Raw genomic sequence first — 25,457 nt, 5'->3', positions numbered from 1 at the left:
GCTAGCCAGTGTGGTGTTACATCTGTGTATTGATTATTGATCAGAAAGATGAGTGCTACAGGCAGCGACCTGGGTAGTGGCTATGCTACAGCAGGCAGTCAACCTAACCCAACGCAGATGATCCATAATGTTGTTGAATATATACACTAACGGAACAAAATTGATAAAGATATAAATGAATGGATTACTGAGCTACAGGAAAAAGACAAGGAAGAACGTAGGGATATATGGCAGTTAGGTGGCATGGTTGAAAGATACCTGACATATATTGATGTGTTGCAAGATAAAAACAAAAAGGACTAAACACCTTTTATGCACATTGCCACCTGTTTTGTATGCATTACTGGCAGTCAGTACTCATTCACAAAAGAGATGTGAATCTGTGCAGAGTATAGAGATCTATATAGCCCAGCTAGAAGCAGATCTCAGAGTCGCACAGGCTGAGATTAAGGACTTAAAATACAACCTTGATCACAGCCATGATGCATATCAAAGGGCAAAAAGTGACTTAGAGGAGTTACATCTCTGGCATTCCAAAATTCAGCAAACAGGCAAATCCAGCCATACTATAATTGATATTGATCAAGATCCGTCTGATACTGAGGGATTTCCAGACCCCCCAAATTTTACGCCCCAACATTTAGACATGTCATCACATGCTCTTAAAGCAGACTCCATTCCAGACCACAAGCCACCCAGAAGTGATGGCATGATTACACAGGAAGCATTAACCCAATTAAGTCGGGCATTCCAAACTGTAACCACCTTACTAGGTACCAGCAACACAGAGGCCCCTAGAAGTGTCTCTCCACACATTTCCATGGAGAGAGATGCAAGGGTTAAATCCCCTGCAACATATGTGTATCATGGAAGTGATCAAAGTGCATGTGATTCTGACAGTGATGCGGGAAAACGTGTGTCTTATTCCCTACCACGCAGGCATGAGTTTGCCCATAAGAAAGATCAGGGTCCCAGGCGACCAACATATGCTGAAGTGGTCTCTAGGAAGAAAAATCCTCAGTATTCAGAAAAAGATCAGAGTTCCTCAAGCATCATTAAGTTTCTGAATGCCACTGTACCCAAGTTCTCTAAGAAAGGTTCTCCTCAAATAGCAAACCACTTAGAACTGTATGAGTAGACTATGGATTCTTAAAAGTTGTACTCTGATGTTGACAGGATCAGATTCCTACCATGGGCATTTGATGATAGGTACCGTCATTATTTTACTTCCTTTAGGGATAGAGGAATTCAAAATTGGCAAGATGTTTTGCATGAAATTAAATTAGAATTCAGACCTTACCGAACCATTACTGCTGCAAAACGTGAGATATATAAAACTTACATGTAGGCCCAATCAGAGTCCCCGTGAATTCCTCTCTGTCCTTAAAAATGCCTATGGGTTAGCATATAGGTCCCCAAACTGGGAATCTGAATAGTTTAAGCAGCTGTTCTATGATGCAATGCCAACCCAAATCAAACTTAGCCTAGCTAGAGATCTTGATATTGAAGCTCCCTTGGATAGGTTGGTGACGGCTGCCACCACACTGTATAATATCAGTGAATGCCATGAAACAGGTGAGAGGAGGTTCAAAAAGTCCCCAGAGCAAAATGTAGCTGAAGCTAAGGTAAACCCTAGCTTGGGATTTGAAACGCAGCCACGTAAATACCCTCAATCTACAGGACCTGTCCAACAAACCCAGCGACAGCAGGTAGGACCCAAACAGATAAAACCCCAAAACCTCAATGAGTCAGAGGGAGATAATTCTGGTGCTAAAAGGTCTAACTACCGTCCCTATTACAATAGGGGTCCCCAAGGATCTAGGCCCTTTAACAATAGGGATTCCCAGGGATACAGGAACTGGAACAACAGGCCCAGACAACAAAGGGAAGATAGGCAGGAACCCTCAAATTCACCTAGGAGTAGGTCACTCACCAATAACCAGGCCGCCCCACAAAATCAAAATGTACGCAAACCAAACAGGTTTGATCAACTGGCTGAACAAATGACCCAGCTGTATGACATTGTAAGTAAGTTGTCCCAGGGGTCCCAAGGAAAACAGCCTGAACCTTTTTTAGGGGCAACTCCAGGTCCCAGCTCAGCCCCATAAAGCAAATAGGGCAGGGTCAGAGCCCAGGCCAACGCAAGGTTACCAAGGTGGTTGAGGAAGAAACTAAATTGATTTCTAATCATATTTTGCCTTGCAGTGCGCCTGACCCTAAAGTTGGGGCCAGGGAGGAGGTGTCTAATATGTTATCTATTTTGCAGACTAATCTTGTTGATCCATACAATCCTGTGTCTTCTCTAACAAGTGATCCCATCGTATCAGCGTCAGGCTGTGAACCGTCTATAAACTGTGACTTAGTCCAGCTTTCCCCTAAGGTGGGGGCTACTACTCCTGCTCCCTGAAGCAGGAATGTGAAGGATTCACCAGAGGTCGTGATGCTGCAGAGGAGGTCACGCTCTCAGAAAACAGGAAAAGAACACTCACCCTAACTTCTTATTTGATTTTTTTCAGGTCAAAGGCCGATAGTTTGTGGACTCATATATCCAAGATGAGGATATCGGGCCGATCAGGGGTTTAATTGATACAGGATCAAAGGCAACTATCTTATCACATAGTTATTTCCAACAGGTTCTGGATTTAACAGCAAAGAGACCGAGATTGAAATCGTTCGATGGCTCTCTGATAAGTGTAGGTGGAGACACTTTGCAGGTAAAAGGTACATCATGGTTGACATTCAAAATTGGCAAGAAGACAATTAAACACCCCACACTGATTGTGGACCTTCCATATGATCGGCTGATCGTAGGAATTGACCTTCTGAAAAGGTTGAGTTCTATAATAGACTTCATTAATGAAGCAATTTGGGCTCAGGTAAAGGCACCCATTGCCTATCATTATTCTTGCAATGCACATACCCAACGCAGTTGTCATGTGATTGAAGAGAGGCCTAGCTCTGTTGAAGTTCATTTTAGGAACAGTCAAACGCCGGATGTCGCGATCCTGAGAAACGATAAGCTTGAGGAAGCTGTCAACGGTGCCGCTCATATCATTACCATCCAGAAGGACAGAATCGAGAAGATAACCCTGGCTGAGGATGTATTGACTATTTCCCTTGAAGGGGGAAGTCACGAAGTCGCGGACCTGGCTAAGTATACTCAATCCATGGTACAGATTGAAAACGTCAATGACAATTTATTGATTCCTATACAGGTGAACAATATAGCCCGGGTGAAATATGCCAAGTTGGATCTGAAATCCGAAGCCAGCTACATAAGCTTAGGACTCTTAAAACAGGTCCCCAATCCTAAAATGATAAAAAAAAAATCCTCTCCACAGCAACAATGGGTTCAAGATCTGGATGGAGATTCCCAGAGTCATAATATGGTTGCAAAATGTCTTTTGTCTATCTCCCTAGGAAGTAAGACTACAGAACACGTTTTCATCGTGTTGAATAAACCACGGCATCAAATGTATATGGGTAATGACCTTCTGCACCGATTTGCCTTGCAGATTGATCTGGCAAATAATACCCTCTGGTCCAGATTACCGGGAGACCCAGAGGGATTCCAGGATGTGAAGCAAGCCTTGAGATGGGGACAACAGATGCCCTATGCCGTGAGTATCATGGTTGCCGAGGAGGTTAAAATCTCTGAAGGATGTAAACCATTTCTTCTTCCCATTCAAGTGAAGAAGGGACAAACTCTGAAGAACGCAGACGCTTTGATCTGTTTGTCCAACCGGATGCAGCAACTTGGCCTACTGGTAAAACCCACTCCTATAATTAACATCCATCAGGATCCATTGCACATGATAATCCATAACATGGCTCCCCATAGCATGGTTCCAGAATGATGTAATTGGACTTATTCCTGATGAATACCTAACAGAAGAACAAGTAGTGGAACAATGTTTTTCCTCAACACCTGAGGGTTTTTTCAATATCCACTCTGTTTATCCTTTCAGTTCTGAAGAAGGTACATGCCACATCGAAGAGTCATCATTGGCTTTTAACCAGGAGATCGATGAAAAGGAGTACGAGTCATGCCAACAAGAAATGGATAAGGTACGCTACACCCAAAATGATTTAACTAGTGAGCTTGAAAAAACGTACGAGTTAAGTCAGCCTGAAATCTTTCCAGAATTTCAGGAACGGGTGGAAGAACAAATATCTATAGCTAATGCGTGCTCCAATGAGTCAGAGCGTCAACAGCTAAAGGAGCTCTTCACAGAATTCCAGGACATGTTTGCCAAGGATTCTTATGATTGTGGGGAAACAGACCTGCATGTCGCAAGAATCTAGACAGATCCTTATGCACCCCCAGTCTTTGTCAAACAATACCGACTTCTGCTGGCGGCTTACGAGTCCCTATCGGAAATCGTCAAAAACCTGGAGAGGAGGGGCATCATCCGTCCGATACATAGCTTGTTCAACCATCCTATACTTGGAGTCCTCAAACCCAACGGTCAATTTCATCTCTGCTCGGACCTAAGACAATTGTACAAATGTGTTTACATGTCCAGATGGCCCATGCCATACATCGACCAGTGTTTGTAGCAAATTCAAGGATCCCAAATTTTCACCGCCCTTGACTGTGCACAAGGATATTGGACGATTAAAGTGGACGAAAAGGATCAGTACAAACTGGCCTTTACATTTGGAAAGACACAATATGCATGGACCCGACTGCCCTTCGGGTACATAAATGCGGGCCATGAATTTGCTGTGTTCATGCATAAGGTAATGCCTGATGCCACTGAACGAGGTACCTTATGCTATGTGGACGACATTCTAATCAAAAGCACAACTTTTGAGGAACACATTGTAGAACTGCGTTATGTACTAACCCAACTGAGAAAAGCTGGTGTGAAACTTTCTTTGCAGAAGGCTCAATGGTGCCATGCCAAGGTAAATTTCTTAGGTCATGAAATCACTGCTGATGGAATCAACCCACAGAAAAAGAAGGTGGGAGCAGTGATCAACACCAAGTCACCTACAAATCTCAAGGAGTTGAGATCCTTCTTGGGCATGATTAACTATTCCCGTAAGTTTATAGATAATTATGCCGAAATTACAAAACCTCTCTTTCTTCTCTGAAGAACAGAGTGAAATGGGAATGAAGTGAGCGTCATGAGCAAGCTGTGAATGAACTCAAGGCCAAGCTTGTCCAGGCCCCATGCCTTGCATATCCAGAGGGTGGAAACCTTTCTTCGTGGAAACAGGTTTCACTGACAAAAGCATGAGTGCAGTCCTTTTCCAGAAAAAGGAAAACCTGAACAAGATCATCGCCTATGCCAGCAAATCCTTATCACCGGTTGAGGTAAAATTCAACAGTTGTGAGAAAGCATTACTGTCAACATTTATTTACAATATTTCAGGAGCTTTATTCAAGGTGAAAAGATTATTGTGGAAACTGCACACCAACCTCTGCAATATTTGCAAAGTGACAGGATTAAGGATGGAAATCTGTCAAACAGCAGGATAACCGCCTAGACAATGTCCTTAATGGGATGGCCATTGGAGATCAGGTATAAACAAAATAATAACCCAGTTGCTCAAGGATTAGCTGAACTGCATGATTGTTCCAATGCGGAACAGGGAGGTAAGTCACAAGAAAATGATTTCTTGGAGGAACAATCATCATCCCCATATAAATCTTATGAAGAAGAGTACTGCAAATCATTACCATACGTATATGTAGACGGCTGTTCTTTCCATACGGATGTAGGAAATGAGCGCACATTGGTTGCAGGTGTCGGAATTGCATGGAATAATATATTCCCGGATATATCAGTCGGATACAAAATTGGCCCCAAAAGTAGCCAAGTCGCAGAACTCACCGCTGTGTACAAAGCCGTACAAATGGCTATCGAATATGATATTAAAGAGTTTTCCATAATCACAGATTCGGATTATATTCGTAATAGCTTTGTGGAGTATTTCCCCGGATGGAAAAGATCCAACATGATGAGAAACAATAACAAGCCAGTCAAGCATGGTAAGATGTTTTGTAAAATCGATGAAATGGTCATTACCCACAGTCTTACAATTTACTGAAAAAAGGTAAAGGGTCATTCAAAGTATCCAGGTATGGACAAGGAAGGAAATGATCTAGCAGACTCCCTCGCTAAACAAGCAGCCATCAATGCAGAAATTTTGGATGTGGATGATCTCATGGGAACTATCTAACTGGATGCAACAACAAGAAGTCAGGCCCAAAAGGGAACTGGAGCCAATGTGTTGCAATGGAGCCAAGATTCCCCTAGTGAGGATCTCATCGCGAGCCAAAAGGGGATCCAATTATTGGTACTTTTTATAAACACATTGAAGATCCACAGAATTGTCCCATAAATACGGAAGATTGTGATGGCAAAGAGGAGTTACGGATTTTGATGAAAGGTAAGTGCCAATTCTCGTTGCAGGATGTATTGTAGATAAGGACCTCAAAGAATGGTATCACGCAATGGGTAGTACCTGCAACATACCGAGGTTTGATGCTACAACACGCCCATGATGCACCAACAGCTGGTCACCGAGGTGAGAAGTTGACGTATGAGTTGTTACGGGACTACGCTTATTGGCCACATATGTTGCAAGATGTTCGCACATATTGTCAAGGATGTCTAATCTGCCCTCAATTCCAGCCACAGACCCCCACTTATCGAGCACCGCTGATGAAAAGGGGGATGTCCATGCCATGGTCAGACATCCAAATTGACTTCATCGGACCAGTAACAACCTCATCGAAAGGCAACAGATATATGTTAACCGTGACTTGCTTGTCTGTGACGGTTCTCATTTATCCAGGTCATGGTATATATCTGTAAAGAAAAAATCAAGGCAACTGGACGTACTGTAGATTTCTTGAAAACGTTTCACTCGTTCTTCCAACGAGCTTTCTCAATTCTGAGTGATTGTACAAAAATTCAGGGAATAAATATGTAACTGAATCCACATCTGGTAATTATACCCAGCATTGGGTCAAAGGTGTTGATTCCATTATCCTAATTGGAGTCAGTAGGTGATAAAGACTTCCCAGAAAAAGGTGTCAAGACAGCATTGTATGTGGCAGACAATAGATGTCTAACCCCCCCACCTCTATTCAAGCTTGGCTTCTCCATTTTTACGTAGATGGCCTCCTTCACGCCTCGTTTGTACCAATCGGCCTCCTTATCCAAAACACGTACTTGACTGTCTTCAAAGGTGTGACCTGTTCCTTTTAGATGTAAGTACACGGCTGAATCTTGACCAGAGGTTTTGGCTCTTCTATGCTGAGCCAGACGCTGATGTAGTTGTTGTTTTGTTTCACCGATATACAGTTCTGAGCATTCCTCATTGCACTGGACTGCGTACACAATGTTGTCCACATATTTTCAAGGTTTGGTCTTCCCCAACGCATCGAGTCCGATCGTGGAAGTCATTTCACTAGTGAGGTGATGACAAAGATGTGGGAGATACTGGGGGTAAAGAGGAAGCTACATATAGCTTATCAGCCAGCCTCTAGTGGTGGAGTGGAATGCTACAACCAATCCATTGTGAACATTCTAAAAAAGTTTGTCAATGAATCCGGTAAGGACTGGGATGTCAAATTGCCTTTGGTCCTTATGGCCATCAGAGCCACCCCAAGCGCAGCAAGCAAACTTTCTCCCTTTGAAATGATCACAGGTAGGAGGATGGTGTTACCCCAACATCTGCTATACCGGACGACAGACCACAATATAATAAAGGCTACAACATCTCATCAATATGTGGAAAATCTACGCAAGCACCTTCAGCATGCTTTTGCATTCGCCCATAAGAATATAGAGAAAGCCACGATAAGTGCTAAGACATACTACGATCTGAAGACCACACAGAAGGAATATCATATTTCCGATCAGGTTTATCTCTATAACTTCACTCGGGATCAAGTGAAGGAGAGAAAGTTCTTACCTTCCTAGAAAGGACCTTATGTCATCACTGACAAGTTGTCACCTGTGGTCTACAAGATAAAAATCCCAAAGGGGGGTGAATTTGTAGAAAAATGGGTGCACATTAACCAGTACAAGACTACTAGTTACCTGCTGTTGACATGTGCATGCTTTGTTTTTTGGTATTGTTAAAATTTAACTTTTATTGTTTGCTTTTTTAATAAATAATGAGCATTTACTGATATCTAACCTACTACCTTAAAACTATCTACAGAAACCCATTGTGTGCTGTATTCATATTTTTCAATAGCTATTATTGTGGTGGCGGCGCAATTGCTACACTTGCTGCCTTGTAGCTATCTGCTTTCACATATACTTGATCTGCTATGATTCTAATGACGGCGCAATTGCTTTCTATGCTGCCTAATAGCTATTCAGTGTCTATTGCCTTTGACACATTTCTGTATTTGTGTTTTCCTTTCTTGTAACATTTATTTTGGTAGCGGTTCAATTGCTACACTTGCTGCCTTGTAGCTGTCTGCTTTCGCTCATACACTTGGTTTGCTGTGATTCTGGTGGCGGCACAATTGCTTACTATGCTACCTAGTAACTGCTCAGTATCTACTTGCTTCCACACTTTTACTGGGTTTACTGTAGCCTAAAAACCTAAACACTGCCCCCCGACATGTTTCACCATCTACATGGCGTCTTCAGGGGATCGGAAAGTCTGCAAGGAGATTGACGTGGCTGGATATATTTAATACCCCCTTTTTTTTGTGACGTGATCAGGTACTGACTAATTGCTTTGCTCTTTGTTGAATTGCTTTCTGTTACAAGTCACTTGAATGGCTGTTTTTTCCTTTGGATCCTCCTTTTGGCATGACGTGTATGTTCACGCGATCATTCGTAGATCCCGCGCATGTCACTGAACTTAGAGGCTTTTTCTGGTTCCGATCAGTGGCTTAACCTATTACGACTATTCAGGTTCATTTCGATTTTATTATAATTTCCTTATTAATTCATATGAGTTTTCATATGCTTGAGATTAATTATCACAATGATTGTGTCGTTCTTGCGCAAGTTTTCATCCTTGGACTGGGGGAGTTCTGCGCATGTCCCAATACTTATATAATTTTCGGCTTGCATCTCTGATACTTTTCTCCCTTTCTCTTGCGCTTATTCAGACACTTAGTTATTATATCCTAAATTTTAACTTATGTGGTGCACTCTACTTTACTTATTTTTTCAACTGGTACATTATTTTGGGTATTTTTAATTTAATTAAAATATTTTATTAATTTTTGATTGGTAAACTCATTATACAATAGAATACTATTTCTTTGATTTATTATATGATTATTCTTTATTATGTGATTGGTCTCTTAACTTTGGCCCTTATTCAGATTACTTTGATTTAGTTATAGATTTTTTGTACACTCATTTTTTTGTTTTATTTTTTATGTGTGATTTTTTTTTATATATATTTTTTTTTTGAGGATATTAATGGTGTTTTAACTAAGTGTTTATTCTCCTATTCTTAATTTTATAATTTTCGATTTATATGTATTAATATAATGTTTTATTTTATTTGTCCTATAGGTTAACCTACACTGCCGGATCTATTGGAAGGTAATATACTTATCTGTGCTTGATTTTTTGATTTGGTTTGTTTTATGAACATTATTTCTCGCCACTACTCTATTATTTTGTTGAAGAAGGTCAGATTTCAATTTTTCCCTTTTTATCTTTTAATATATTTGCTTTTAATTTAATCACTTTTACAGGAAAGATGCATAAGTGAAACCTTCATTCAGGCCCAGGGGTGAGAGGCTTTTTAATCTGTATATCCAGCGGGTTTCTTCCTGCTGTAATTTTTTGTCAATGTCTCCCTGTCTCGGGCCTGATTTAATTTTAGTTATCCCCCATATTTTCAAGCTGTCACTTTTTTTTTTATATCTTTTTATTAAGTTTAAGAGATTCCATACAATGACAAGCAAATTACATATATCAGGCAATTCAAAGGCATAACATTATCCTCCTTTTATCATTGCATTGCATCAATCAAAGTATAGTAGAAATCAAGTCAAACAGTACATTCGGAATCTCATGTACAGTAAACTGGTATATCCCCTGATCTCCTCTCCCCTCCCCCCAACCTATCTGATGAAGATCTGTTGTCCTGGAAATATCCCGAGGAAGCCCTATCATTACCACCCCTTCCGATCACACAAATGATTGGCCTCCAACTCCAAATGAGTCTAAAAGTGGCTTCTGAAACTTATCTGATTACTTGCAATGGACCTAGACCTCCCTTTAAATCTTCGTTTAGATACCATGCTGTCAGTCTGAATGGGCTCATAATTTTCATGAACTCTGTGTTTAGGACATATGACAAAATAAACATTTTCCATGTCCGAAATAAACTCTGTCCAAGCGCCTCTTTGCAGTTTAATGCTTCTAACCATTCCAAATGAAATAATTTACCCATTTGAGCTTCCACCATTGCAATAGTGGGGACCTCGATTGATAGCCATAGCTGAAGCAAACACCTTTTAGCAACCATAAATAGTTTGTGACCCACCAATGGTATTTTAGAAAGATCATCTTCCTTTTCCCCTGAGATTTGGGCATCTGGATGAGTATTAGCTTCACAATGTAGTATTGCTGCCGATGGCGAGACAACAGCACGTATTTTGCTAATCTTCCCTAACATCTGGCCGATTTCCTCCCAATATCCACCTAACTTCGAGCACTTCCACAAACCGTGATATAGATCTGTCTTGGGAGTGTCACACTTAGGGCAAGCTGTAAGTCTCCCTGGACTAGTCGGGGAACTCGGGATATCAAATCCGTATATAGCATGGTGCAGAATTTTTACATGCGTTTCCCTCCATGTTTCATTTGTTATGGCCTTGCGCATTGCTGATTTCCCTGACCAAATTGTTTCATGAATCTCCACCACCCCTAATTCTTTTGCCCATTTTAAAAATTCCCTTGGGATCTTTAGTTCTCCACCTATCCCTCAGCACATGGTGTAACATCGACAATGACCTCTTCGTTTTGACACTAATAAACGCATCAAAATCATTGGGTTTCCATTCCATTGACAAATCCCTAGATAAATTCCTGCAATAATTTTTAACTTGAAAATACTGCATGAACGAGAAACTTCCTAATGCCAATTTACTCTTTAATTCCTGCAAAGTTGCCCATCTCCCCTCCAACTCGTGGAACAAATCCCCTATTTTACTCAACCCCTTAAGAGCCCATTCTTTGAAAAATACATTTTCATTACCTGGTCGAAATGATGGGTTCCCCCGTAAAGGAAGATGCTTGGATACCTGATATGGGAGATGAAAATGGGTTCTAAGGGCTTTCCAAGCTAGCGTTGTGTCTCTTACGATAAGAGAGGATTTAATGTAATCCGGTAAATTGGGCCTCTTTGCATGTAGCAAAGCCACCAGGTCCCAGGGCCGCACCAATTCCCGCTCCAAGGCTAAATTTGAATAATAACTCATCCCATTGACCCAGTCTAAGATGTGTCTACTTATACACGTTAAGTTATAGCCTCTGATATCAGGAAAATTCAACCCTCCTTTCTTAGCTTTAGTTTGTCCAGTGAGATTCTAGGTCTTTTTCCCTGCCATATAAATCGGATGAATCTGCTTTCCAGTAATTGAATAGCTGCGCGGCGAATGAGGAGTGGGATAGTCTGGAGTGGATATAAAACCTTGGACATACTCATCATTTTAATGAGATGACATCTGCCTACCAGATTTAGCGGTAAACCCTGCCATCTATCCAGTTCTTGCACTATCTTAGCTATGAGAGGGGGAAAATTCAAGGTATACAATGAATGCGGGTCTCTGCCAATATGGATGCCCAGATATTTAATACTCCCTTGCACTTTCGTTATATTTAAGAGCTTTGGTATCTGATAACCCCCCACATCATTCTGGGATAGGGCCAACATCTCGCATTTTGACGCATTCAATCTATACCCCGAATAGGAACCAAAATGATTCAGAGCCTGAAATTTTTTATCTATGTGCTTTCTAGGGTTGGCTATAAATAGCATTATGTCATCTGCAAATAATGCGACCTTCAGTTGCCTATCCCCAATCCTTTTTCCTTCATATAGATCTGAATGGGTTAAGAACCTAGCTAGTGGTTCAATGGAAAGGTTAAACAAGAGGGGTGATAGGGGGCACCCCTGGCATGTCCCTTTTTGGAGCTAGAAGGGCTTGGACAAGAAGCCCGGAGTAGATATCCGTGCTCTTGGTGATCTGTATAGTTGCGTGAGAAAAACCCTAAACGTCCCCGAGAACCCCATCTTATCCAGCACTGCCTCCAGCCATGCCCATCTCACATTATCAAAAGCCTTCTCAGCATCTAAGGTGAGCATGGCTGGAGCTTCCCCAGGTCGCGGTCGATGGCGAACTCTATCTAGGACCGTTAATACCGTACGAAGATTTGTTACCGCTGAACGACCCTGCACAAATCCCACCTGTTCTATACCATTGCAGTAGGATCGGTGATACCTGACCTAGTAATGCTTTATAGTATTCCCCAGGGTACCCATCTGGGCCAGGCGCTTTAGCATTGCCTAACTTTTTAATAACAGATTGAAGTTCTTCAAGACCTATCTCTCTATTAAGGAATTGTAATTGTTCCATGCTAAGACATGGTAATTTGACCTTTTCCAAAAGAGAACCCTTCAGATCAGGTTTAGTGGCATCCTGATATAGTTTCTCATAATATTCACCTAGCATTGAATTTATCCTAGAGGGGTCAGTGACCACTTGTCCTTTTTGCTCCTTGAGGCCAGCTATGAACTGAGGGGCTCGTCTGCCTTTAGCAAGATTAGCCATAAGACGCCCGGATTTATTTCCAAATTTGTGCAACGTTGCCACCAATTTAGTATTATTTAGTATCTCCCTGTTTTTTTCATTAGCTTCAAAAGCTCCCCTAGCATCTATCCACTTTTGTCTATTGGGGGCTGTGGGGTTCCTCCTGTATTCCTGGTAAGAATCTCTTACTAATAAACTTGTTTGCTCAAATTTAGCCTGAGATTGTTTCCGAAGCCCAAAAACATAGCTCATAATTTTCCCCCGTATAACTGCTTTAGAGGCGTTCCACAACAGCTCAGGTGAATCTGTATGCACCTGGTTGTCACCCATGTATTCCTCCCACCATGCAATCGACTTATTAGTAAAATCTTCGTTTGTTACCAGATTTGAAGGAAATCTCCACAAATAGTCGAGTCCCTTGGGGTAAGTATCTCTCACTTGTATCCAAATTGGGGAGTGGTCCGATATCACCAGGTCGCCAATTACAGCCTTTTCCACCTTTCTCATCAGATCAGAGCTGGTCAGTATATAGTCTATACGCGACCATGAATCCTGTGAGTGAGAATAAAATGAATAGGATCTTTCGTCAGGGTGCAATTGGCGCCATGGATCAACCAATACCACCCCCTCCATCAATCTACCCAATGCTCTGTCATGATTACTTATAGCTGTCTTTGGGGAGTTACCGCGCTGCCTATCCTCCGCCTCTCTCGCCACCGAATTGAAATCCCCCCCCTACTATTTTATTCTCGCAGGGATCTGTCAATAGTTTGGATTCTAGATCTTTAAAAAATGTCCCATTATTTTTGTTGGGGCCATACACATTATAGATGCTATAATGTGTTCCTTGAACTTCAACCTGGATTTGGATAAGACGTCCCTCTTCATCCGAAAAGGAATCTAGAACCTGACAGTTTAGATTCTTGTTAATTAGGATTAGTACCCCAGCTTTTTTTTCAACCGAGGCCGATCCATATACTTTCCCTACCCACAATTTGTTTATCCTTGTGAAATCTTTTACTGCGAGGTGCGTTTCCTGAAGTAGTACTATATCCGGGTCAGCCTTTTTCAGGTGACACAGCACCATCCATCTCTTGTGGGGTGATCTTAGGCCCTTAACATTCCAGGAAATGACTTTCATACTCCTAAATTCCTAAATGCTAAACCAGCTCAAGATCCTTATCCCCTATTTGATTAGAATACGCTTCCCTGAGAAATAGAACAACAAATCCCCAGCAAATAAAGCTAGATCCCCTCTCCCCTTTCAAGAAATAACTGCAGAACTATGACCGTCAACACCAACGGTTAAACCAAACCCACCTCCCACCGTATACACTTTCTGCTATTAGGGCTTCCTTTTTTCTGAGCTGCCAAGGCACAACCACCCCCCACCAACTGTGTATTTGCCTATTATTGCGTTTTAACACATCTTCTATCATGCGGCATTAGCGACCTACACATTCCTGTGAGATAATAGTAACTTGGAACTATTGGAGCACCTTTTAAACATACTAAACATTTTAGCATCAGACCGTGTGGTAATTTAACATCATTATCTCACTTGCCCCTATGTTAACATTACTTTGCAGTCAACTACATCAGGTTTATCTAGAGTCCTTAACTGACACGTGGCGCGCGGCCCCTTCCAGGAGGCTGCTCTCAGCTTCTACGACCACAATCCCTCTGGGGAAGATGTTTCTCCTCCAGACTGCTTGATCGCTCCCAACTCTTGTATTTACCCCTACCCCGGTCAGCCAAGTCCCTTGTATCTTCAGCGGTCAGTAGATCTTGCAGGGATTCCGTCGCCACTGAGGGGTCACTAAATACAGCAGAAGTTCCATCTGGCATGGCCACTCTCAGCGTAGCCGGGTATTGCAGCTGAAACTTGATCTGGCATCGGTACAAAGCTGAGCATAAACTGCTAAACTCCCTCCTTTGTTTCGCGACTTGTGCAGAATAGTCCGCAAATAACAATATTACCTGCCCTTTAATCCTCAAGGGGCCTCTCCTGGTTCTGTATGCCCTAAGAATCGCCTCTTTATTACTGGACGGGGTCTCTGCATTGAGTTGTTATTGCTCCAGCCAGGTGAACTGCTCTGGTCCGGTGGCGTTCCGATCCTGTGTGCACGTTCAACTTTGTGCTTTCCATCCAGCCCCAGGGCCCGCGGTAGGTCAAATTCACATATCTCTTTGAGGGCCTGAGTTTTCACCCCCTCAGGTAAGCCCAGGAGCCTCAAATTGTTCCGCCTGGAACGGTTCTCTAAGTCCTCAAGATGGTCTTTCAGTATGATGTTATGATTTTGTAACTCCTGAATGCCAGGTTGGATTTAGAGTTTTCCTCCTCCAATTCTGTACATCGCTGACCTAGATCCACTAGGCACACCTCATGCTGCCCCACAGTCTCATGTAGCTGCTGTAGAGATGCCGCCAGCGTTTTGGAGAGCGATCTCCTTGATATCTGGTGCCAGGTGTCTGGCCACTTCTATTGCCAGTGATTTGTAATTAATTCTGGCCCCCTCCGATGTGTCACCGAGTGGCGAGTCAGGTAAGGCATCTATAACGCTTTCAACCACGCTCGACGGAGACGCGGGAACTTGATCCTCCATCTTGCCTGTCATCTTGTTGTCGGCCTGTGTAGCGCCGCTCCGTACAAGCTTTTTACCGCTCCGGAGAAGGTATCTGTCCATGGGTCTCTTGCAGGGCAAGCTTGAGAGATCAGGGACATACTCCCGACTCCCACGCTGCCGGTATATAGCGTCCGGAGCTTGTTATGGGTGAGGGATGGACGGAGCTCACTCACTCCTCGCCTTCCATCTCAGCGCCGGAACCGGAAGTCCAAGCTGTCACTTTTACCGCTATGCTCTGCTTGTATGTGTCTAGATAATGTGGTATCAGCTTTTAGGTTAATATCACTGAGATGTTTAGATACTCTTCTCCGGAGTTCTTGTATGGTTTTTCCCACATATATTTTGGGGCAGCTGCATTGAATAGCGTACACTACCCCTGTTGTTTTACAGTTTATAAAGTGGGCAATTTTGTATTTTTTATGATCAACCGGATTTTCGAATTCTTTACATACTAGCATTTTTCTGCAGAATTGGCAATCTCCACATGGGTAAGACCCTTTTGTGGTTAGCCATGTAGTTTTTCCTGCTTGTTGGTGGTGCCACTGAAAATGGCTGTGTACAAGCTGTTCTCTGAGGTTTGGTCCTCTTCTGTATGTTCTTGTAGGATATTTAGTAATAACATTTTTTATGTCTTCGTCTAGTCTTAAAATATTCCAATTTTTTTTAGAATATTGCTGACCTCTTGATGTTTGATGTCATATGTGCCAATACAGCGCACTATTTTTTCTGTACTTGCTTTTTTTTATCCTGTAATAGGTCATTTCTATCTTTTTCCTTTGCCTTCCCATATGCTTTATGTAGCACTTTTTTTGGATACCCTCAGAATTTTTTATATAATATTTGACTCTCGTGTTCAAAGCCATCCTCAGTTGAGCAGTTTCTTCTTGCCCTAAAGTACTGGCCTACTGGGATTCCTCTTTTCAGAGGTGTTGGATGGTAACTTGACCAGTGGAGGAGGCTGTTGCTTGACGTGGGCTTTCTATACATTTCTGTTATTATAGTTCCATCTTCTGATAGACTAAGGGCTACATCAAGGAAATGTAGTCTGTTTTTGTCAATTTCACCAGTGAAATTTAATCCAATTGTGTTAATATTAAGGATTTTGACGAATTCATAAAATTCTTCTATTGTGCCTTCCCACAGTATGATGACATCGTCAATATAGCGACCCCAATAGGTGATGAGTTTGGTGAGTTGACTGTGTGCTTTTGTAAAAACTATTCTGTCTTCCCACCACCCTAAAAAAAGATTGGCGAAATTTGGTGCACATTTCGTACCCATCGCGGTACCTGTGGTCTGTAAATAATAATCACCGTCAAAAATAAAATAATTGTGAGTGAGTAAAAATTTTAGTAATGACAAAACAAACTCGTTATGATCCTTGTATTGGGTACCTCTAGTGTCTAAATGATATTTTATTGCCTCTAGACCTGTTGAGTGCTGTATGCTGGTATATAACGCCTCTACGTCTAGGCTTGCTAATGATGTTCCTTTTTCCACATGTATATTTTGTAGCTTAGTCAATACATCTTTAGTGTCTTTTAAATGTGATGTTAGACTGGGGACAAATGGGGATATCACTTCATCGACATAGCCACTAATCCCTTCACATAAACTTTCATTTCCAGATACAATAGGTCTCCCTGGAACTGGGAGTCGTTTTTTGTGTATCTTAGGGATGGCATAAAATGTTGCAAGTACTGGATTCAGTTTGTGCATTACTTTGAACTCATCTTTAGTAATACGATTTTTTTCTTTTGCTTGTTGTAAAATGCTCTTGAGTTCCTGTACAAATTTTGTAGTGGGGTTAGTCTGTAATTTTTTTGTATGTATTTGTGTCTTTTAGAAGGTCCATAACCATTCTTTTATACTTTTGTTTCTCCATTATTACTATATTTCCCCCTTTATCTGACGGTTTAATTTCTACGTTTTTGTTCTCTATTAGTTCCTGTAATGCTATCTTTTTTTTTTGTTAGATTACTACCAATTTGTTATATTTAGTAAATGGTGGTGTGAATTTAGACTGGGGGGTCATAGTGGAGAATGGTGGTTTTGGTACTTGGATTTGACCAAGATGTTCTTGCTGTAATTCTTCTAATATTTTGATTGCTTCCTGTTCTTGTCTCATTATTACTTGGGTATATTTTTCTTTGTTTTTAAATTCCTTATGCAAGGCCAATTTTCTTGCAAATAAATGTATGTCTTTTACCCATGTGAAGCAATCAAAATATTTATAAATATAATGTGTTAAATGGCTGCTGTGCTCCTCTGCTGGTCCTTTTCGTCGGTTGGTCTCAGCAGAGGAGCACAGTTCACAGTGAGTACACCAACAGCACACTTAGCCCCAGATCAGCCCCATCACCCCAATTAACCCCTTGATCACCCCTTGATCGCCCCTGTCAATCACCTAGTGAAAGGAAAAAAGTGATCAGTGTAAACTGTCACTTTTTTTTTTCACTGGTGTTAAAGATGTGTGAATTTTATTCTATATTTTTTGTATATCTAGGACTGTAATGAGTTAACTTTTTCTTTTTCCAAGTGCCTTCCTCCCACACCTCTCTTTGTCTCAAGCTGGAGAAGGGAGAGGGGGGCAAAGAGCTGTGCTGTGGGAAGTGTCTGATTTCTCATCCTTCTACAGGTATCCTACAGAGTGTGGTGGAAGGCGTAAGCCAATTATATGGCTTGATGATATATATTATTCACTGCCTATAGAGAAGCACCTCTTTGAAGTGTCACATATGACGTATGCAGTATTATTGTTAGATTGTCGGCCATTACAAAATGGCGACCACCTAGATGTTTACATTAGTTCACATTCCAAAGTGGTACCCACTGCGCAGATGTTGAAGTGTTATCTCTGTTTCTCTTATCACTTTTTCCTTTTTGACCAATGAAACAATGTTTTAGCCTCAGAGAGGACTGCCCTCTTCTGAAGATGTATATACGGCTTACACCCATATAATAAAGTTAGAGATTGCTTTGACCAACTTCTGTGTCAGTGTCCAGTCTCTCAACCACGCGTGGATATTAACCCCCTGAGTGTACATTGATTTGGAACACCAGGGTGTATCTTAAATGCCCTAATTTTAGGGCGGCTTTATCAAATGGCACCCCAGTTGGCACTCTGAGCGAACGTAGCATCAAACAGCTGACAAGACGGGCCCTGAGCTTGACGAACGGCAGAGGGGAGAGGACTGCAGCCTCAAAGAAAGGTGAGAAAACTTTTTATCTTATCTGCCTTTCTGCTATTTACTTCGTCATGCTCAGATAGCTCAGTCTGCTGTGAGGTGGTACCGATGTGAGTATAGTAGTCAGCTGTAATGCTGAAAGCTTGGAGTCTATTGAACCAATAGTCTGAAATCATAGATCACTCTGGTGTGTATATGTTTTGTGTGTGTCTGTGATTTATGTGAGGAGTGAGTTGAGCACAGACGGTAAAACCACAGACAAAGGGAGGGGACAGTAACCTCCTGGTTGGGAAGGGGGGCGCTGTAGCGCCAAGGTGTGGGACAAGGAACTCCGGCTGACCTGACCAGGAAGATGCGTAGTTCCACATGACTCATTGATCAGGGGAAGACTGCGGAGACTACCTGACCTGAACCCCAGGAAGACGGTAGTTCCACATGACTCATTGATCAGGGGAAGACTGCGGAGACTACCTGACCTGAACCCCAGGAAGACGCGACGGAGCCCGCCTGACCTCTGGTTTTGGGGAAGACGTGCGGGGAGTCCCGGCTGACTAGTCAGACGTGATAGTCAGATTTGAGCCAACCAGAGGGGAGGGTGAATCCTTTGTCTGTGGAGGAAAGGGTTAAAGGTGCTGATCACTCCTCTGTTTTGTGTGTGTGTCAGTCTGAAATACTGTTGTTAAGATGGGTCAGGCCCACTCACACGGAGGAGAATATACTGCTCCTCAGCTTGTAGCGAGAGAAGAAGGAAGTCAACATGTGAAAAATTATAAGAAGTTAATGAAGATTGCAGGATGTGATATTAATGGAGAATTGAATGTTGAACTATTGAAAAGACTGGTACAGCGATGTCGGGGAAAGCTGAGTGATGAAGGATTATTAGGTGCAGCACAGGCATGGCACCGAGCGGCAAGTCGATTTATGGCAACTGGAGGGACAGAAAGATGGGATGAAAAAACAAAGATGTATATGTATACTGTGGGACCAGATGAGCCACCACCCTATCATGGTGCTCACAGACAAAAGAACTTGCAGCCCCTGTTGAAAAGTGCCCACCCCCAACAGAGACCAGAGGGGTGGGTTTGTGATGTATGCAGGCAGAAAAACCCAGATACACATAACGCTTGCCTGGCATGTGGAGCCCCCAGGCCTTGGAGCACCTCCTCTCTGATAGCAGTAGCTGCAAACCCCTCAGCTCCCCCCCTTGTGGCTGCAGATAATAATGTACCGCCTCTCATCTCCTTTGGGGAAACAAAGGAGCCAACTCAGCCCATGCCCCCCCTGCCAGCGCCCATATGTCCAGTCATAAATTCTGACGGCACCTACTACGTACCAGGAAAGGGAGTGTCACAAAGAGTGAAACCAGTGGTGCCAATCATGATGGGGGCAGGAGGAGTGAGGAAGACAGGAGCTGCAAAATCTAATGAGAGAACAGACGATGAGGACAGGGAGAGTACAGGTGCAGGAGATGAGGAACCACCTGAGTTGGATGATACGTCCAGAGTGGAGAAAGAGAAGGAACTGGATCTGATGGTAGCCAAACTGTCTGGACAAATAGACATCCTAACACGACAAGCCCAGACCTCAACAGCCAGGTCCAGTGAGGAGTATAAAACAGGAGGAAGATATGTTACGTTTAGCCCCACCCAAGCCACAAATTTAGTGAACTCACTCCCGGATCCAGAACTGCACCCTATGCCTTTCTACAGAGCAATAGAGCAGATAAGGAAGACGCATTCAGCTGCATGGAGGGACTTGTCTGGGCTGGTACAAATCAAAGCAGGGGACTCCTTCTGGCCCACCATGCAGCGTGAATTGAATCTCCCACCGTATGCATCAGAAGAACACTTAAAGACATATGGGTCAGGGGAGGAGTTTAGTCAGAAGTTGGAGGAATGGGCAAGGGGGAGATTGGCTGATCAAGCTACTCAGATACTCAGATACAAGACATGAAGCAGGACAAAACTGAATCCGTAGAAAAATTTGCTAACAGGATGGAACAGATGTTCCGGGATCTAGGATTCAATCGTAATGATACAGTGCAAGTAAGGATGTTATCCAGTGCCTTCGTGGATGGGCTAAAAATACCAATCCAGAAAGCCTTAAAAATTGCCCGCCCTGAGTATCGGACGGTTGACCTGGAAACACTTGTATTAATAGCAAAAAGCATTGAGGTGGCCCCTCGAACTAATCCTGTTATGGTTAGCAGGGAAGGGCCCAGGGGAGCAGAAGACAGATTTCAGGATCCGGCCTGGAGGGCCCGTATCACCTGCTATGGATGTGGACAACAGGGACATTTCAAACGGGAATGCCCACATCGGCCAAGGGAGGGGCAGAGGAGACCTTCCCAATTTCCTTGGGCACCGGCCCAAACTGCCCAGGCAGTTCAACAAATGGGGGCAGCCCCAAATCAATCATAGGACGGGGGCAAGCCAGATCCACAAGTCGGAGAGGCCATTAATACTATGGCTTTGTTTCCTCCCCAGTGTGGCCCTACACCAACTGTGCAGCTGCAGGTGGGGGGGAACCCACACACCTTTCTTGTGGATACTGGTGCAGCCAGAAGTGTGCTCCGACTTGAAGAGATCTATGACCCGTCCTTTCTGGACAATATTACTGTACAATGTATTGGCATTGATGGAGAGGCAAGAACATCTCTGCTGACTAAACCATTGCCTGTGTCCTCAGGTTTAGTCCTTTCTCCCACGGTCCTGTCACAATTTGTAGTGTCTACTACCTGCCCCCTCAATCTCTTGGGGGCAGACCTACTCCAAAAAATGCAAGCAAACATCCAGTTCCATGAAGACGGAACAATTACACTTTCTTCCCTCCTACAACCAGAAGAGACAGTTATGCTTGCTGCCCTACAAATAATACAGGATGAGATATCTGGAACAGCCATCCCATCAGATGTGATGAAGCTGATACCTCCCCATCTATGGTCCTCAGGACCACAAGATATTGGAAGACTAAAGGTCCAGCCGGTAGTAGTCACGCTCAAGTCAGGTGCCATCCTACCACGTAAACCCCAATATCCATTGTCAGTGGCACAAATAGATGCGGTGACTAAGCAAATCTTGGCATTCCAAGAAAAGGGAGCAATAATTAAAACAACCTCTCCGTGTAACACGCCCCTTTTCCCAGTTAAAAAGAAGGGGAAAAAAGGACAGCCAGACACTTATCGTATGGTACAAGATCTACGGGCTGTCAATGAAGTTACAGTCCTGGAAACACCAGTGGTATCAAACCCATATACCCTTTTGTCATGTGTGCCTCCAGAAGCCACCCGTTTCACTGTAATTGATTTGGCAAATGCCTTCTTCTCAGTGCCACTTCATCCAGACAGTCAATATCTTTTTGCTTTCACACATGCTGGATGCCAATATACCTGGACGGTCATGCCCCAAGGAGCACAGAACAGTCCTTCTCAGTTCAGTAAAGCCATGTCTTCCATACTGGATGAATGGAGAATGGAGCATGATACAGTGACACTCCTGCAATATGTGGATGATTTGCTCTTGTGTGCTGACACTGCACAAACATGCAGAGAAGCTTCTGTTGCACTACTACTCTTCTTGGCTCAACAAGGATGCAAGGTCAGTCTTGCGAAAGTACAGTGGTGTCAGGACAAGGTGGTCTTCCTGGGCCATTGTCTCAGCCCTGGGGCTAAACACCTGACTGAAGATAGGAAAACAGCGGTTATGAAGATGACTGAGCCTACAACACCAAAACAACTTCAAGCCTTTCTAGGACTCATCTCATACTGTCGACCATGGATTCTGGATGCTTCAATCCTCATGCAGCCCTTGTATGATTGTGTTCCTACTCAGCCTTTCTACCTCACCTCTGAGGCAAAACAATGCTTTGAACTATTAAAACAAGCAGTCATATCCTCTCCAGCCTTGGGCCTCCCGAACTACAACTTACCATTCAGACTCTATGTCATGGAACGTCAAGGATATGCCACAGGTGTGCTAACCCAACTACATGGAGGCCGCAGTCGCCCTCTGGGCTACTACTCAGCCAGACTTGACCCAGTGGCCAGAGGAAGTCCATCATGTATCCGAGCCATTCATGCATGTCACTTGCTATTGGACAAAACAGCTGATGTTGTCCTGGGTCATTCACTTCAAATCCTGGCCCCTCATGACATATCGGCCATCCTTCAGCAGACTCAGCCAAAACACTTGTCTGCAGCCAGACATCTCAGAATGCAGTGTTCTCTCTTACTTCCAGATACGGTCACTATCGGCAGATGCCATGTCCTCAATCCAGCTTCACTCCTTCCTTTCCCTCAAGGGGGGACTCAAGAAGGGAAGGATGACAACATTGATGCCACATACTCAGATGATGAGTTTTATCACGGGGAAGCCCATGACTGCCTACAATTAATTGAACAAGAAACTGAGCCCCTATGGAACATCAAAGAAACTCCTATTCTGGACCCGGACTTGACACTGTTTGTGGATGGATCTAGATACGCAGATGAAACAGGAAAATTCCACACAGGATATGCAGTTACCTCAATAGAAACAGTATTACAGCAACAACCCCTTCCACCGGATAAATCAGCACAGGAGGCTGAATTAACAGCTCTGACTGAGGCTTGCAAGATGGCAGAAGGGAAAACTGCAAACATCTATACTGATTCACGTTATGCTTTTGGAGTAGCCCATGATTTTGGACCAATATGGAAAAGCAGGAAGTTTCTGACAGCAGGAGGCACACCTGTGAAGAATGCGGAAGCTGTGCAGGCACTGATGGAAGCTCTAAGCCTCCCCATACAAGCTGCGATTTTGAAGATCAAAGCCCATTCAAAAGCAGAAACTCCAGAGGCCCAGGGGAATGCTCTAGCAGACAAGGCAGCTAAAGAAGCGGCAGTGAGGGAAATGAAGGATCTCAGCACCATAATGGCTTTCGCTCCGGGTAAAGTGGCCAGGAAAGACGGTGGAATTCCAAAGGGATTCTTCCTCACTAAGGAGATCTTGGAAGACAGACAACGTGAGGCTACAGATGATGAGTATGAGGTGTGGGCTCGGAAAGATGCTGGCCCAGATGAAGATCGAATATGGAGACTGGGCCACCTCCTGTGCCTACCGAGAAGTTTATATCCAAATGTAGTCTGTTGGGCCCATGGACCCACACATCTAGGGAAGACAGCCATGAACAATCTCATATCCTCCATATGGTTTGCACCCGCCATCTCCACTTACACCTCTCGATATGTGAACAGCTGCATGGTCTGTGCCAAGTGCAATCCAGGGAAGCTGGAGAAGGTTCCCACAAAGTGTCTAGCAAAACCCTTGTACCCTTTCCAAAGGATCCAAATCGACCACATCCAAATGCCCCCTGCACAGGGGTTCCATTATGCTTTGGTGGTTGTAGACATGTTCTCTGGATGGCCAGAAGCCTACCCCGTGAAGAACCAGACAGCGAAAACTACTGTGAAGAAGTTGTTGAACGAGGTGGTTTGCCGGTTCGGGGTACCTGAAGTGATCGAGAGTGATCAAGGGACTGCTTTCACTGCGGACATTGCAGAGGAAATATGGACAGCTCTGGGAACGCACTTGGCCTTTCATACACCATACCGACCACAAAGCAGCGGAAAAGTAGAGAGAATGAACGGTACTCTGAAACTAAAGATGCTGAAGATGGCCCAAGAGACTGGCAAACCATGGCCAGAAACCCTTCCAATTGCCCTGGCCAGTGTTCGCCATACTCCCAGGGGAAAAGAGAAACTATCTCCCTTTGAGATCCTATTTGGTAGTGTCCCTAAACTAGGACAGTATTTTCCAGAACAGCTTGCATTACAGTATGACTGTCTAGCTGATTATGTGATTGCTCTATGTAAACATTTGACTGATCTACATTTTCGAGTTTTTTCTTCAATTCCAGATCCTGAACAGATTCCTGGAAGTCACAAGTTGCAGCCCGGAGACTGGGTCCTGGTAAAGAAACACGTCAGAAAGACACTGGAACCCAGATTTGAGGGGCCTTACCAAGTACTGCTCACCACAGCTACCTCAGTGAAACTTGAGGGAAAAAAGACTTGGATACACGCATCCCATTGTAAAAGAACCACGAATCCCGACCCACCTCCTGAACAATGATGATATCCTTTTTCATTCTATTCATCATATGGGGGGGTTATGTAAGCTCAGACAAATGTTTCTACAAAGATGTGTGCCCAAAACCTCCACTGAAATGTCATTTTTGGGAACCACATTCAGACAGAAGTCCTTTAGTCTTCTGGGTCAACTTAACCAAAGAACTTCAAGTATATGACTTTGATTACTGTGATATTGCTGATTGCAGATGTTATGATTTGATGACCATACAGGAGTATAAACTGTTCCAATACTATATCTGTGTTACTGAAGCAGGTAACTCTTACTGTTCCTCCTGGTCTAATGTCATCACTAACACAGGGGAAGATTGGGGATATAGGCCCCAAAAGGCTTTAAAAAGTAAGGATAAACAGGGAAAGAACCTGATACATAGAATGCGTTTATTTGACAGAAATGTGGGGAAAACTCGGCCCAGTGGTTGTCAGCTATATCCAAATACCATAACTTGCAAGGGTCCCCAAAAATGTTACCCCCTGACCCTAACATTGCAGAACCCACAAAGGACAGATCTGGGCATGTACGTACTCAGAAGATACCCGTCAAATTATAGAAACTATGCACCTTGGGGGCAGTTCTACCTAAAGGATTTGGCAAGTAGGTTCATTGGCCCCACTCCAACCCCTGGAAACCCCTTACTGTCCCTTGCTCGCAGTCAGGAGGGAAGAAAACCCTATACAGTGAAAGAAACCTTAGTCACAGAAACTGGCTTTGCAGATCGTAATGTGTGGCTTGATTGGGTGAGATATACTAC

General features: G+C 43.4%; 1 protein-coding gene across 1 annotated transcript; it reads left to right on the top strand.

Moving 5' to 3' along the window:
• Window positions 1–20,527: 20,527 nt before the first annotated feature.
• On the top strand, window positions 20,528–24,908 carry LOC122942100. The gene is made up of 2 exons (XM_044299595.1): window positions 20,528–20,779; window positions 21,065–24,908. Exons 1-2 carry the CDS (start codon window positions 20,528–20,530, stop codon window positions 24,686–24,688), a joined length of 3,876 nt encoding a protein of 1,291 aa, XP_044155530.1. The 3' UTR covers window positions 24,689–24,908.
• Window positions 24,909–25,457: the final 549 nt, after the last annotated feature.

Source organism: Bufo gargarizans, chromosome 6 (assembly GCF_014858855.1).
Source record: "Bufo gargarizans isolate SCDJY-AF-19 chromosome 6, ASM1485885v1, whole genome shotgun sequence".
NCBI lineage: Eukaryota > Metazoa > Chordata > Amphibia > Anura > Bufonidae > Bufo > Bufo gargarizans.
The sequence above is the reverse complement of the archived record's forward strand: the minus strand, read 5'-3'. Positions and strand labels throughout refer to the sequence as shown.